Raw genomic sequence first — 16,314 nt, forward strand, 5'->3', positions numbered from 1 at the left:
CTTATAAAGTGAAGGGCAAGGCTGGTAGAAGTAGGGAACCTTGGATGACTCAGGAGACTGAGGCCCTAGTCAAAAAGAAGAAGGAGGCATATGACATGCATAGGCAGCTGGGATCAAATGGATCCCTTGAAGAGTATAGAGATTGCCGGAGTAGAGTTAAGAGAGAAATCAGGAGGGCAAAAAGGGGACATGAGATTGCTTTTGCAGATAAGGCAAAGGAGAATCCAAAGAGCTTCTACAAATACATAAAGGGCAAAAGAGTAACTAGGGAGAGAGTAGGGCCTCTTAAGGATCAACAAGGTCATCTATATGCGGAACCACAAGAGATGGGTGAGATCCTAAATGAATATTTCGCATCGGTATTTATGGTTGAGAAAGGCATGGATGTTAGGGAACTTGGGGAAATAAATAGTGATGTCTTGAGGAGTGTACATATTACAGAGAGGGAGGTGCTGGAAGTCTTAATGCGCATCAAGGTAGATAAATCTCCGGGACTTGATGAAATGTATCCCAGGACGTTATGGGAGGTTAGGGAGGAAATTGCGGGTCCCCTAGCAGAGATATTTGAATCATCGACAGCTACAGGTGAGGTGCCTGAAGATTGGAGGGTAGCAAATGTTGTGCCTTTGTTTAAGAAGGGCGGCAGGGAAAAGCCTGGGAACTACAGACCGGTTAGCTTGACATCTGTAGTGGGTAAGTTGTTAGAGGGTATTCTGAGAGACAGGATCTACAGGCATTTGGAGAGGCAGGGACTGATTAGGAACAGTCAGCATGGTTTCGTGAGAGGAAAATCATGTCTCACGAATTTGATTGAGTTTTTTGAAGGGGTAACCAAGAAGATAGATGAGGGCTGTGCAGTAGACGTGGTCTACATGGACTTTAGCAAAGCCTTTGACAAGGTACCGCACGGTAGGTTGTTACATAAGGTTAAATCTCACGGGATCCAAGGTGAGGTAGCCAATTGGATACAAAATTGGATTGACGACAGAAGACAGAGGGTGGTTGTAGAGGGTTGTTTTTCAAATTGGAGGCCTGTGACCAGCGGTGTGCCTCAGGGATCGGTGCTGGGTCTGCTGTTATTTGTTATTTATATTAATGATATGGATGAGAATTTAGGAGGCATGGTTAGTAAGTTTGCAGATGACACCAAGATTGGTGGCATCGTGGACAGTGAAGAAGGTTATCTAGGATTGCAACGGGATCTTGATAAATTGGGCCAGTGGGCCGATGAATGGCAGATGGAGTTTAATTTGGATAAATGTGAGGTGATGCATTTTGGTAGATCGAATCGGGCCAGGACCTACTCCGTTAATGGTAGGGCGTTGGGGAGAGTTATAGAACAAAGGGATCTAGGAGTACAGATTCATAGCTCCTTGAAAGTGGAGTCACAGGTGGATAGGGTGGTGAAGAAGGCATTCAGCATGCTTGGTTTCATTGGTCAGAACATTGAATACAGGAGTTGGGATGTCTTGTTGAAGTTGTACAAGACATTAGTAAGGCTACACTTGGAATACTGTGTACAGTTCTGGTCACCCTATTATAGAAAGGATATTATTAAACTAGAAAGAGTGCAGAAAAGATTTACTAGGATGCTACCGGGACTTGATGGTTTGACTTATAGGGAGAGGTTGGATAGACTGAGACTTTTTTCCCTGGAGAGTAGGAGGTTAAGGGGTGATCTTATAGAAGTCTATAAAATAATGAGGGGCATAGATAAGGTAGATAGTCAAAATCTTTTCCCAAAGGTAGGGGAGTCTATAACGAGGGGGCATAGATTTAAGGTGAGAGGGGAGAGATACAAAAGGGTCCAGAGGGGCAATTTTTTCACTCAAAGGGTGGTGAGTGTCTGGAACGAGCTGCCAGAGGCAGTAGTAGAGGCGGGTACAATTTTGTCTTTTAAAAAGCATTTGGACAGTTACATGGGTAAGATGGGTATAGAGGGATATGGGCCAAGTGCAGGCAATTGGGACTAGCTTAGTGGTATAAACTGGGCGACATGGACATGTTGGGACGAAGGGCCTGTTTCCATGTTGTAAACTTCTATGATTCTATGATGAGGAACTTTAGTTACGTGGATAGACTGGAGAAGCTGGGGTTGTTCCCCTTGGAACAGAGATGGTTTGATAAAGGTATTTAAATCATGAAGGGCCTAAACAGAATAGATAGAGAGAAACCATTGGTGGAAGGGTCAAGAACCAGAGGACATAGATTTAAGGTGATTGGCAAAAGAACCAAAGGTGACATGAGGAAAAACTTTTTTACGCAGTGAGTGGTTAGGATCTGGAATGCGCTGCCAGAGGGGGTGGTGGAGGCAGATTCAATCATGGCCTTCAAAGGGGAACTGGATAAGTACTTGAAAGTAAAAAATTTGCAGTGCTAGGGGGATAGGGCGGGGGAGCGGGACTTGCTGAGTTGCTCTTGCATAGAACCCGCATGGACTCGATAGGCCAAATGGCCTCCTTCCATGCTGTAACCTTCCTATGATTCTATAATAACTACACTATATAAATGCAAGTTGTTGCTGTTGTAGTAAAGGTTTACCGTAACTTCCTTGCTTTTGTACTCAATGACATTAGTCACCCCACCAGGCTGCTCGGGACTGAACTGACTAACAAGATCATGTGATCACCATTGGACTCTCTGCAAATTGTCAATAAAAAAAATCTCGGACCTCACCAGACCGCAAATTCTCTGAACTGCTGAAAATGAGTCATTCACAATGAAACTGCAAAGTCATATTTTGTGGAGCACCCATTGGTTAAATATCCTGTTGGAATCTCACTCCCGCAGAGTTACTGAGGTTGTCGTGTAAAGAAAGAAAGTCTTTAATTTATATAACGCCTTTCATGACCTCAGGATGTCCCATGGTGTGCTTTACAGCCAATGAAGTACTTTTGGAGTGTAGTCACTGTTGTAACGTAGGAAACGAGGCAGCCAATTTGCACACAGCAAGATCCCACAAACAGCAATGTGATAATGACCAGATATTCTGTTATTTAGTGGTGTTGGTTAAGGGATAAATATTGGCCAGGACGCCGGGGAGAACTCCCCTGCTCTTCTTTGAAATAATACCATGGGATCTTTTACATCCACCTGAGAGGGCAGACAGGGCCTCAGTTCAACGTCTCATCCGAAAGACGGCACTTCTGGCACTGCAGCACTCCCTCAGTACTGCACTGGAGTGTGAGCCTAGATTTTGTGCTTAAGTCTCTGGCGTGGGTCTTAAACCCACGACCTTCTGACTCAGAGGCGAGAGTGCTACCCACTGAGCCAAGGCTGACATAGCTGTATACAATATGCAGCGAGACCAAAGCCTTCCATTGACATCACGAGGCACAGTCACACAACTCTGCCATATGTCAGTCTCTGTGAGGGCACCTGGCATCTGCCGAAACAAAAAGAAACGGGCAGCTTGTCAGAAACAAAGTGTAAATACTCTGCACCTGTATTTATTCCGTACAGTGACCCAGCGAGCTTCAAAGTCTTGCTCCACGGGGTAATTTTCCACTCATGCTCTGACCGCAGAGCAGTGAGTATCGGAATATTCGTCATGAAGGACCACCTGTCTTGGCTTTGACTGAAACTTGGCTGAAGGGAGTCGACACTTGTCCTGTAATGAAGCCTCCCCGTCTGGCTGTGCTTTCCACCAGCTGCTCCGTCTATACCACCGCGGTGATGGTGTGGCCCTTATCATCAAAATCACACGGGGATATGGAGATCGGGCGGGAAAGTGGAGTTGAGGTAGAAGATCAGCCATGATCTTAATGAATGGCGGAGCAGGCTCGAGGGGCCGTATGGCCTACTCCTGCTCCTATTTCTTATGTTCACACCTTGGTCTCTCCTCCTTCGAGCACTTTCCCTCGTTCCACCTCTCTCGCCTCTGCTTTAAGATACTCGCTCTCTGTCGCCTCCTGCCCAAGACCCTCCCCGGGTTTCTGCCCGTGATACCCTCGCTCGTCTCCTCCCTCAGCCTCTGCACCGAGCGACTCCTCATCCTCGATGATTTCAACCTCCATCTCAACTCACCTTGCCTTCTCCCCTCTAAGTTCACTTTCCTCCCTAAACCTCTCCCTCGCAGGAGAGAAGTTGAGGAAACACTTCTTCACACAAAGGGTGGTGGAAGTGTGGAACTCCCTCCCACAAAAAGCAGTAGCTGCTAGCTCAATTAATCATTTCATTTGAAATCGGTAGATTTTTGCTGGTCAAGGGTATTAAGGGATATGGAGGCAAGTTGGGTGGATGGAGATAGGATACAGATCAGTCATGTTCTCAATGAATGGCGGAATAGGCTCGAGGGGCTGAATGGCCTACTCCTGTACCTCTCCATTTAAACTCTCCTACCCACATTAACACCCCCCCCCCACTTAACCTGTCATCTCACATGTACTCTCTACTCACATGTACTCTCTACTCACATGTACTCTCTACTCACATGTACTCTCTACTCACATGTACTCTCTACTCACATGACCGTTCATAGACAAGGCAATCTGTGACCGCTTCCTTGTATCCCCCACTGCCCACAACCCCTTCCCAACTTCCAAACCCACCTCCCTTTGTGTCAGTCCCCGAAAAAAAACTCTCCCCTGAGTCACTGACAACCGCTCTTTCAAACTCCCAACTTTGGCCTATGGCCCTCCGTTCACCCACAATACTTCTGCAGCTGTCAATTTGAGCATCCACTCCCCTCATTTTTGATGCTCTTGTCCCCAGAGAAACCTGGTCCTCGTTGCACCCGTTTTCTGGGTGGGAAACGGGTGAAAAAAGTAACAATTTCTAGGGGCAAAGGACGTCTGAAATAGGTTCGACCCCATATTATGGGCAAACGCAGCAGCCAATTTGCGCGCTGCAAGATTCCACAAACAGCGGGGAGATAATGACCAGTTAATCTGTTGGTTGAGGTATGAATGTTGACCAGGACACCGGGGAGAACTCCCCATCTCTTCTTCGAAATAGTGCCACGGGATCTTTTACATCCTGTCGAGCTGGCCTCCTCCGAAAGACGGCACCTCTGGCAATACAGCACTTCTTCGGTAGTGCATTGACGTGTCAGCCTAGATCATGTGCTGGTGCAACAGCAGAGCTGGGAGCGAGAAATAGCGTTTACAAATGGTTGATGTGCTTAATTTTAAGAGATTGATTGGAGATGTAGGAATTGAAATGATGGCTGTAGCGGTGGTTGTGTCTGTAGGAAACCCGGGACACACTAACCTCTTCTTTCTCAGCCCCTTGCAGGTCCCTCCACTCCTCAGTTACGTGGCCGAAGTCCACCGTGTTCATCGGTACTTTTGCCTCCCCAATGACGTCGTGCTTGGAGAATCGATCGAAGTCGTAAACGGCCATCACCAGAGTTTTTCCTCCCAGTTCCGAGTACGGAATCTAGAGGAGAAAATGAAAAAAAAAAAAAATCGGCTGCCCAGTGGGAAGGAGAATTCACATCATTACAGAGAATGTACAGCACAGAAACAGGCCATTCGGCCCAACTGGTCCATGCTGGCGTTTATGCTCCACACGAGCCTCCTCCCTCCCTACTTCATCTCACCCTATCAGCATATCCTTCTATTCCTTTCTCCCTCATGTGTTTATTTAGCTTCCCTTTAAATGATCTCTGTTATTCGCCTCAACTACTCCTTGTGGTAGCGAGTTCCACATTCTAACCACTCTCTGGATAAAGAAGTTTCTCCTGAATTCCCTATTGGAATTGTTGGTGGCTATCTTATATTTATGGCCCCTAGTTTTACATTAATATTGAGGTTAATATTTTAGGTGTGCGTTCCTTTCTCCCTCATGTGTTTTTCTAGCTTCACTTTATATGCATTGTGCAAATCCATTCCCCTCTTTCCTCCCTGGCTGTCACCTGGGTTCAATTGGAAGTGAGTGAAAAATTATGAATTGGATTTTCTCGCGAAAAAAAATCACTTGAAGGAGTATTTCCTGAGGCTCGCGAGAAGTCGGTAACGACATTATGGCAGCACACCTATCATTTGATAGCTTCCCCCCTCTGCAGCACCCCCCCTCCACCATCCCCCCATTGGTTCCATTGGCGGTGGATGTTACTATTCCGGGGAACTCTGGCTGTAAATAACAGACACTTTGAGCAATTGCAGTGACAAAGCCTCAACTCACTTGGAATTATTTGTGTTTCAGACAGCTTGAATAGGTAGGAGTTACTGCACACTGAGGCTTGACATTATGCTTTTTTTCCTTTGACATTTTTCTCTCTGTCTTTCCTTGCTTTCCATTGGTGTAATATACAACCACGTCTTGACTCACATTCCATTAAAAATAATGCAATAATTGACGTGGGATGAGTATCTGACCCCTAAAATGCTCCTAATTATCAACAGCGCTGTCATTATGGAATAAGGGAGTAAATATTTACTCTGCTGCTGTGCAAAACACAAAATAACACCATTAAACTCACCAGACACAGCAATTTTATCCTTATTTTGTTCTGAATTTGATTAGCAATGCAATCTGGACGAAAGCACTGACTTTCAGATAAGATCTACTACCATCTACCGCACAGAAGTTCTAAATCAATCCTTTACATTTCTTGGCAAATGTTCTCTTTATAGCTGGAGGCGTAGAGTACAAAAGCAAGGAAGTTGTGCTAAACCTTTATAAAACACTGGTTAGACCTCAGCTGGAGTATTGTGTCCAATTCTGGGCACCACATTTTAGGAAGGATGTCAAGGCCTTGGAGAGGGTGCAGAGGAGATTTACCAGAATGGTACCAGGGATGAGGGACTTCAGTTATGTGGAGAGACTGGAGAAGCTGGGAATTGTTCTTTTTAGAGCAGGGAAGTTTAAGGGGAGATTTAATAGAAGTATTCAAAATTAGGAGGGGTTTTGATAGAGTAGAAATTGTTTCCACTGGCGGGAGGGTCAGTAGCCAGAGGACACAGATTTAAGATAAGTGGCAAAAGAACCAGGGGGGGAGATGAGGAGAATTTTTTTATGCAGCGAGTTGTTACGATCTGGAATGCACTGCTTGAAAGGGTGGTGGAAGCAGATTCAATAATAATTTTCATGAGGGAATTGTGTATATAGTTGAAAAGCAGAAATTTGCAGGGCTATGGGGAAAGAGCAGGGGGGTGGGACTAATTGGATAGCTCTTTCAAAGAGCCAGCACAGGCACAATGGGCCTAATGGCCTCCTTTTGCATTGTATGATTCTATAACAAATGAGTGACTGCCTTTATTTCTTTGTATTTTTTCCTTGAAGTGTAACACAGAAATGTAAGTACAACACTTGAAGTGTGACAGAGAAGTGTGACAGGAAATGCATGTGAGATGAAGCTTTTTATAATAAGACTTTTGATAAAGAGAGAGAATATTTTTTGGAAAATCTTTATCATGGGGTTAAGCCATATGTCTCATTGCAAACTTGCTCATGTTGGTTTGTTCTCTTAGTAGCAATCAACACATTTAAATATTGGCTGAAATGAAGTGACAGATTGTGTTTGTCAAACTCTCTTGGACAACTCCATTCACTGTTTGTTCATCGCAGAGTATGTTCTTTTTTTTTATTCATTCATGGGATGTGGGCATCGCTGGTGAGGCCAGCATTTATTGCCCATCCCTAATTGCCCTTGAGAAGATGGTGGTGGAGAGCCGCCTTCTTGAACCACTGCAGTCCGTGTGGTGAAGGTTCTCCCACAGTGCTGTTAGGTAGGGAGTTTCAGGATTTTGACCCAGCGACGATGAAGGAACAGTGATATATTTCCAAGTTGGGATGGTGTGTGACTTGGAGGGGAATGTGCAGGTGGTGTTGTTCCAATGCTCCTGCTGCCCTTGTCCTTCTAGGTGGTTGAGGTTGCGAGTTTGGGAGGTGCTGTCGAAGAAGCCTTGGCAAGTTGCTGCAGTGCATCCTGTGGATGGTACACACTGCAGCCATGGTGCGCAGTGGTGGAGGGAGTGAATGTTTAAGGTGGTGGATGGGGTGCTAATCAAGCAGGTTGCTTTGTCCTGGATGATGTCGAGCTTCTTGAGTGTTGTTCGAGCTGCACTCATCCAGGCAAGTGGAGAGTATTCCATCACACTCCTGACTTGTGCCTTGTAGATGGTGGAAAGGCTTTGGGAAGTCAGGAGGTGAGTCACTCAGCCACAGAATACCCAGCCTCTGACCTGCTCTTGTAGCCACATTATTTATGTGGCTGGTCCAGTTAAGATTCTGGCCAATGGTAACCCTCAGGATGTTGATGGTGGGGGATTTGGCGATGGTAATGCCGTTGAATGTCAAGGGGAGATGGTTAGACTCTCTCTTGTTGGAGATGGTCATTGCCTGGCACTTGTCTGGCGCGAATGTTACTTGCCACTTATCAGCCCAAGCCTGGATGTTGTCCAGGTCTTGCTGCGTGCGGGCATGGACTGTGAGTTAATGTTTTGCTTTCACAGTATAATATGTTCAGTCTAGTTTACATGACCCATTCCTTTATTTCTTATCACATGTGAGACTTAAAAAAATGGCAAACAGAAAAAAAGAAAGCACCTTATCATGAGTTCAAATCCCAGCATGGCAGGTTGTCACTAAATCTGGTAATTCGTGGGCTGGCACCGGGAGAAACAAAATGACCATGAAAACCATTGGATTGTTGTAAAACCCCAATCAATGTCCTTCAAGGAAGGGAACCTGCCAACTCTTGTCTGGCCTACACCAGACTCCAGTCCCCATGATATGTAATTGACTCTCAATACCCTCTGAGGTGGGTATTCAGTCAAGAAGAAGGCCCACCACCACCTTGTCTGGACTGGCAATAAATGCATATCCTGAGGACAAGTATACAATCGGCCTTAACATCTCTGGATATATTTTCTTGATATATGTTAATGACTTGAACTTGGGTATACAGGGTACAATTTCAAAATTTGCAGATGACACATAACTTGGAAGGGTAGTAAACAGTGAGGAGGATAGTGATAGACTTCAAGAGGATATAGACAGGCTGGTGGAACGGGCGGACACATAACAGATGAAATTTAATGCAGAAAAGTGCGAAATGATACATTTCGGCAGGAAGAACGAGGAGAGGCAATATGAACTAGAGGGCACAATTCTAAAAGGGGTACAGGAACAGAGAAATCTGGTGGTATATGTGCACAAATTGTTGAAGGTGCCAGGGCAGGTTGAGAATGTGGCTAAAAATGCATACGGGATCCTGGGCTTTATAAATAAGAGGCATAGAGTACAAAAGTATGGAAGTCATGATGAAATTTATAAAACACTGGTTCGGCCACAACTGGAGTATTGTGTCCAGTTCTGAGCACCGCACTTCAGGAAAGATGTGAAGGCTATAGAGAGGGCGCAGAAGAGATTTACTAGACTGATTCCAGGGATGAGGGACTTTAGTTATGAGGATAGACTGGAGAAGCTGGGGTTGTTCTCCTTGGAATGGAGACGGTTACGAGGAGATTTGGTAGACGTATTCAAAATCATGAAGGGTCTAGACAGAGTTGATAGAGAGAAACTGTTCCCATTGGCGGAAGGGTCAAGAACCAGAAGACATAGATTTAAGGTGATTGGCAAAAGAACCAAAGGTGACATGAGGAAAAACATTTTCACACAGCGAGTGGTTATGATCTGGAATTCACTGCCCAAGGGGGTGGTGGAGGCAGATTCAATCATGGCCTTCAAAAGGGAACTGGATAAGTACTTGAAAGGAAAAAATTTGCAGGGCTATGTGAAAGGGCCAAGAGTAGGACTAGCTGGATTGCTCTTGCATTGAGCCGGCGAAGGCTCGATGGGCAGAATGGCCTCCTTCCGTGCTTTAACCTTTCCATGATTCTATGGGGGAGGGGTGGCTGGAGGGAATTCAGCTGTTGACTGTTACTCATTAATTGATGTTGGCAGTACATTGGCTGGTCAAGTATTTCACTGGCACTAGCCATCCAGTATCACTCACAAGGAATGGACCCTTGGGGAAGATACTGAAGAGCTATTGCCACTTGTGGACTTGACTTGTTGACTCAGATCTCAGCACGAGTCGCTGAAAACCTGCAGGCAGACATTACCTTGAAGATGAAGGACTCGTTGAAAACTGGATTCAGCGTCTTTCGGTGGACCTTTGTTTCGTACTTCTTCTTCTTGTCGGGCAGCAGAAAGACCTTCACGTACGGATCGGACGTCCCTCCCATATCTAGAGCAGGCAGCTCGGCAGCTTGAATAATCCCCACTATAAGCTGTTAGTAAGACACAAAAGAAAGGGCATTCAACAACAGCAACAAGTCGCAATTATACAGCGGCTTTAACGTAGAAAAAACGTCCCGGGGTGCTTTACTCAAGCATAATCAGACAAAAATTGACACCGCGCCAAAGAAAGAAACATTAGGACAGGTGACCAAATGCTTGGTCAAAGAGTCTTGAAGGTGCAGAGAGGTGGAGAGGCGGAGAGGTTTAAGGAGGGAATTCCAGAGCTTAGGGTCTACACGGCTGAAGGCACGGCCGCCAGTGGTGGGGCGAAGGAAATCGGGGATGCACAAGAGCGAGAATTGGAGGAATGCCGAGTTCTCAGAGGGTTGTAGGGTTGGGGGAAGTTCCAGAGCTAGGGAGGGGCGAGGCCAACAGAGGGATTTGAACACGAGGATGAGAATTTTAAAATTGAGGCCTTGACGGATAGCCAATGTAGGCGGTTGTTCTCACTGCAGGAAAATGAGATCCAGCATTTCTGGGAATGATGTTCAAAGCCTTTCCTTCAGGGAATATCTAGGTGACAGGGCAGACTCCATCTGTGGCTTTACCAACACAAGTGTCACGTTGTTCAATCAAAAGTTCCCTCTTGGATTCAGCATTTAAATCTGATCAATGGCACAGATTAATGGACAACAACCTGACTCTGTAATAAACCAGACCAACTAGATTTTGACGTCGCTGGGTCAAAATCCCGGAACTCCCTTCCTAACAGCACTGTGGGAGAACCTTCACCACACGGACTGCAGTGGTTCAAGAAGTCGGCTCACCACCACCTTCTCAAGGGCAACGAGGGATGGGCAATAAATGCCGGCCTTGCCAGCGATGCCCACATCCCATGAATGAATTTTTAAAAATTCAAATCATGAACGTAATTACGTAGTAAGAGAAAACTAATATGGTGCTAATTGATGTCATGCTATTTTGAGTGACAGCTGTCTAATTCAACCAAATTTTACTTTCTACGGAGGTTAACTATCAATTCACATTGGAAAAATAACTGCAGATTCAATCAATGAGCAATATTCCTTGGTATGCAATTTGCATTAAAAAAAAATAAAACCTTGCATGAAAATTAGCTTCACTTCTTCGATGTATCTCAACTCTCCATTCTCAAAAACAGTCACTCTGTTGCAAGTGGTATTTAACTCTATTTTTAAACATTAAACTAATTGGAGCTTTGTCATGCTCGTGTACTGTATATTCTCCTCGGGGCAGCGCAGACCCTATATGGAGATTTCCTGTTTCGTAGAAACCAGAAGCAAACCGGCTGGAAGGTGTATGCTCAGATGCAAATGCACCTCATTAATAAACCGCGAGACCGACATGAACGCAAGTGACTTTAGAAAAATTAATTCAAACCCAATTCTAATACATTGCGTTGTGTTCCAGGAGACAGATGAGGTCTGTAGGCTGCCCTGACTTATTATTATTGGATGTTTCTGCAGACAGTGAGGAACATGCATCTTCTTTTAGGGAAGTCCGGTGGGAGCAAATGCCCGAGTTTCTTTGAGTATTAATGACTGTGGCAACGCTTTCGATAACGGTTCTGGCATCAAATGCGTTGTTTATCCGCACTTATCGAAAAAGAAATAGTGGGAAAAGCTGGAAAGACTTTGAGGCAAAGATTCAACATTGGGCATAAAGCGGATGCAATGATAACCGACCCACACCGGGCGTTCAGGCCACTGCTAAATTGGTCGGGGTCCTGTTCTTTTTTAGGCGGTCCTGGTGGCCGCCTGAAATTCCTGACCCGGATGTGTAAATTTGTTTATGATAGTCGCTGCTTGTGTTTTTTTGCAGCCTCCGACTATTATTTCCGGGTTTTGAGGGGGGGTCTTAAAGGGACCGCTGGCTAGGCCGCTCAAAGAAAGGCCCCAAAGCTTTCAAAAATTTAGCCTTTTATGGAATCAGAGGGTGGAGACTCTCCCCCTCGCCCCCCCCCCCAACCACCCATCCCTTAGATCGCCTCCCCGTACCCCCCTCCCCCACCACCGCACCCCCCACCACTCCTCCCCTGGATCACCTCCCCCCGCCCCCCTCACCACCGCGCCCCCACCACCCCATCTCAATGGCAACCCCCCCACCACCGCTCCCCTGGATCGCCTCCCCCCACCACCCCGCAACCCCCCTCCCCCACCCCGCACCCCCCTCCCCCACCACCCCTCCCCCAGATCGCCTCCCCCACCCCTCCTTCCTTGTCTCCCCCACCACCCCGCCACCAGATCGCCTCCCCCCACCCCTCCCCCAGATCGCCTCCACCCACCAACGCTCCAGCAGATCTCTTCCCCCCACCCCTCCTTCCTTGTCTCTCCCACACCCCTCCCTCCACCACCTCTCCCCCCTCGCCCCCCCACCACCCCTCCCCCGGATCGCCTCCCCCCACCCCTCTTTCCCACGTGCCTCAGCTCCGGCCGAAATTGGTTAGGCCCCCCTGACTGGCACACCGAGCTTGCCTGAACGATGACGAAGAGGCCCGAGGATGAATTTGGGATGATGCTCAGGCCTCTCTGTTCTGGCGCTCCATCGATGTGCACCTATGGAATGGCGGCCAGATTTAGGCCGCTTTGCTTCGCTTAAAACACGCACTCGCTTTCTGCAGCAAGGCCTGTGTTATAATTGGATAGCCGTGTGTGGTGAAGGATAGATTACTAGAGCCTGCTCTTTAGTTGTATCCAAGCCTTTATTCACAGACATTCCCCTTACACACACCCCACACCTTAGATAAGCTCCCTATAAAAAGGAGAGAGTCCCCAATTGATACCCACCACGTGAATACAATTAACACTCATTGATATAAATCATAGAATTAACAGCCTAAACCATTCAATTGTGCCATATCCTCCCGAGGAAAGCACAGGGACTAAGGGAGTGTATTTACTGGACTGGGACACTCTCACGGCAGGCCTTTCAGCAGTGTGGGTGGGAGTCTCTGATGAAAGTAGTTCGGGCGCAGATTTCCAAAGCCGCCTTTCTGTTGATGCCGAGACAGGTGCCAAACTAAGGCCGTAGTGAAAGTGCACCCCTCGCCTATTTAGTTTGCCTTTACTCTGTTCGGTTGAGAAGGGGATTCTGGCCTCTCTATCGTCCCTCCTGAAACCAGCCTTGCCTACTTGGCCAGCAGTGGCACTTTAAGCAAAACAGTCACTAGTACAAGCTCTAAGGTCAATGCTTGTGGGCGGGGATAGAATCTTTGCTCTACTCAAAATAAACAATGTGCTCTCTGCATTCCTAATTTATTGTTTTTGTTGGTCGATTAAGGACAATAGCTTTTCTACATTATCTCATGAGGTAGAAAAAAAATCTGCTATTTTCTTACTTGAAGCACATTACATAGAATTACATAGAGTCTACAGCACAGACACAGGCCATTCGGCCCAACTGCTCTATGCTGGCATTTATGCTCCACACGAGCCTCCTCCCACCCCTCTTCATCTCACCCTATTTTGGAGATATCTCACCACACCTGGTTGTTCTGAAAGTCATAATCCAAAGAGAACTGGAGCTTCCCGAGTTTCTCCTCTTCCTTTTCTTCTTCCTTCCCTTCTTCGGTTAGCCCTGTCTCTGCATCGTCATCATCGTCCTTCAGAGCCTGTGGGCAGGGAAGGCACATTACAATGCATCGCTTGTTCCATTTGATGGAAATTCAAAAGTGGGGAAGTCAATCCTGGACTCTACTGAAAAGCTATTACAAAGCAGGCGGCAGATGATTTAATCTTCATTAGCTCCAGCACAAAGTATTGCTTTGTTATACTATTACTACTGGAAGGTTTTCAAATCAGCAAACAGCTAGTGTAAAGTGCACAGTCCCACAGGGTATCACAGGCAAGTAGTTTAAATTTACAAACACCGTCTAAAGCTGGCGAGTACATGTCAACTTGATATTAAAACAAATTCAGATCTATTGACAATATCCTTATAGGAAAATTGCAGATAAAACATGCTGTTAACAGGCAAGATCATACCAGTATATCAGAATTCAATCCAGCATAACATGCAGGAACTATAAACGACACCAGGTTTGTGCAACCTTAACATTTTTTCCCCTCTATCCAAAATTACTGCCAAACATGGACGTTCAATTGTGCTTTTTATTCATGATAATTTACACTAAATTAACAGAGCTGGTACATGCCAACAGCACTTTTCTAAACAAAGTACAGATTGTTCCTAAATACTGCTTCAGTTCCCAATTCGTCGCTTGAAACCATCTTTGACATTTTAGGATAAGAGATGTTTTTTACTCGTCATTGTCTGTCTCTTTAATGCGATTTCTACAATAACACTGAGGACATAAGTATATTGCAATATAACGACCAATCAATTATGCATCTAGTTGGAGTGACTGCATAAGTTGTGACTTCTACGTGACCTGAATTGGGCCAAACGCAGGTCTGGCTTGGAAGCTCAAACTTTAGCTCAAAATGAATCACCTGAGTTTGAATTTACTCTTGAAGACAGTGTGCGTGAGTGAAAGGACAAAATATCCCTGGGAGCTTATGTGCTATCATATTTCATGATTGCTACTGCCCGCCAACACCCAGAGGGACATTATGAGTCACTGTGCATGGGTGAAACTGTTTTTAATATACCTCCTCTAGCTTCCTGATGTCAGGAATGACCTTCAGCTTTACTAGTAGAGTTGTTCTTAAAAGTGTAGTTAAGAGGCCCCATGGCTATCCCTTCTTAGTGGAAGTGCATGAAAGTAGGAACATTGGAACAGGAGTAGGCCATTCAGCCCCTCTTGCCTGCTCAGCCATTTGATAAGATCATGGCTGATCTGTGATCTAGCTCCATATACCTGCCTTTGGCCCATATCCCTTAATACCTTTGGTTGCCAAAAAACTATCTATCTCACATTTAAATTTAGCAATTGAGCTAGTATCAATTGCCATTTGCAGAAGAGAGTTCCAAACTTCTACCACCCTTTGTGTGTAGAAATGTTTTCTAATCTCACTCCTGAAAGGTCTGGCTCTAATTTTTAGACTGTGCCCCCTACTCCTAGAATCCCCAACCAGCGGAAATAGTTTCTCTCTATCCACCCTATCTGTTCCCCTTAATATCTTATAAACTTCGATCAGATCACCCCTTAACCTTCGAAACTCTAGAGAATACAACCCCAATTTGTGTAATCTCTCCTCGTAACTTAACCCTTGAAGTCCGGGTATCATTCCAGTAAACCTACGCTGCACTCCCTCCAAGGCCAATATGTCCTTCCGAAGGTGCGGTGCCCAGAACTGCTCACAGTACTCCAGGTGCGGTCTAACCAGGGTTTTGTATAGCTGCAGCATAACTTCTGCCCCCTTGTACTCTAGTCCTCTAGATATAAAGGCCAGCATTCCATTAGCATTATTGATTATTTTCTGTACCTGTTCATGACACTTCAATGATCTATGTACCTGAACCCCTAAGTCCCTTCGGACATCCACTGTTTTTAACTTTTTACCATTTAGAAAGTACCCTGTTCTATCCTTTTTTTGATCCAAAGTGGATGACCTCACATTTGTCTACATTGAATTCCATTTGCCACAATTTGGACCAATTTAGCCTTACTTCTTGGCCATAGTCCACACAAGGAACATAGGAACAGGAGTAGGCTGTTCAGCCCCTCGGGCCTGTTCTGCCACTCAATCAGATCATGGCTGACCTGTACCTCAACTCCATTTACCTGGCTTTGTTCCATATCCCTTGATACCCTCACCCAACAAAAATCTATCGACCTCAGTCTTGAAAATTCCAATTGACCCCCAGCATCCACAACCTTTTGGGAGAGAGAGTTCCAGATTTCTACTTCAACTTTGCGAGAAAAAGTGCTTCCTGATTTCATTCCTAAATGTCCTAGCTCTAATTTTAAGGTTATGCCCCCTTGTTCTGGATTCCGTCACTAGAGGAAATAGTTTCTCTGTATCTACCCCATCGAATCCCTTTTTCATTTTAAAGACCTCGATCAGATCAACCCTCACCCTTCTAAACTCAACAACTGTTGTTATGTCCCTACTCTAAAAGCTGCTTTTGAAAGTGTCTAGCTATCTTTCTGACCACACTGGTGTGTGCCAGGGGAAATCGATCACCATTTATGGAGCATCATCTTTAAAGCAGAAAAATACTCCAAGGCACTGCACAGAG

General features: G+C 45.7%; 1 protein-coding gene across 4 annotated transcripts in view; it reads right to left on the reverse strand.

The window, feature by feature from the left end:
- Positions 1–16,314, reverse strand: part of syt1a (synaptotagmin Ia) — a 345,191-nt gene that overhangs the window by 27,983 nt on the left and 300,894 nt on the right. For all 4 annotated transcript variants that reach the window (XM_067999279.1, XM_067999278.1, XM_067999280.1 and 1 more), the window contains 3 exons: positions 13,655–13,780; positions 10,014–10,181; positions 5,212–5,379 (listed from right to left, as the gene is read on the reverse strand). In XM_067999279.1, the coding sequence (XP_067855380.1) occupies positions 5,212–5,379; positions 10,014–10,181; positions 13,655–13,780 (462 nt within the window). The remainder of the gene's footprint in view (positions 1–5,211; positions 5,380–10,013; positions 10,182–13,654; positions 13,781–16,314) is intronic.

Source organism: Heptranchias perlo, chromosome 18 (assembly GCF_035084215.1).
Source record: "Heptranchias perlo isolate sHepPer1 chromosome 18, sHepPer1.hap1, whole genome shotgun sequence".
Lineage (NCBI taxonomy): Eukaryota > Metazoa > Chordata > Chondrichthyes > Hexanchiformes > Hexanchidae > Heptranchias > Heptranchias perlo.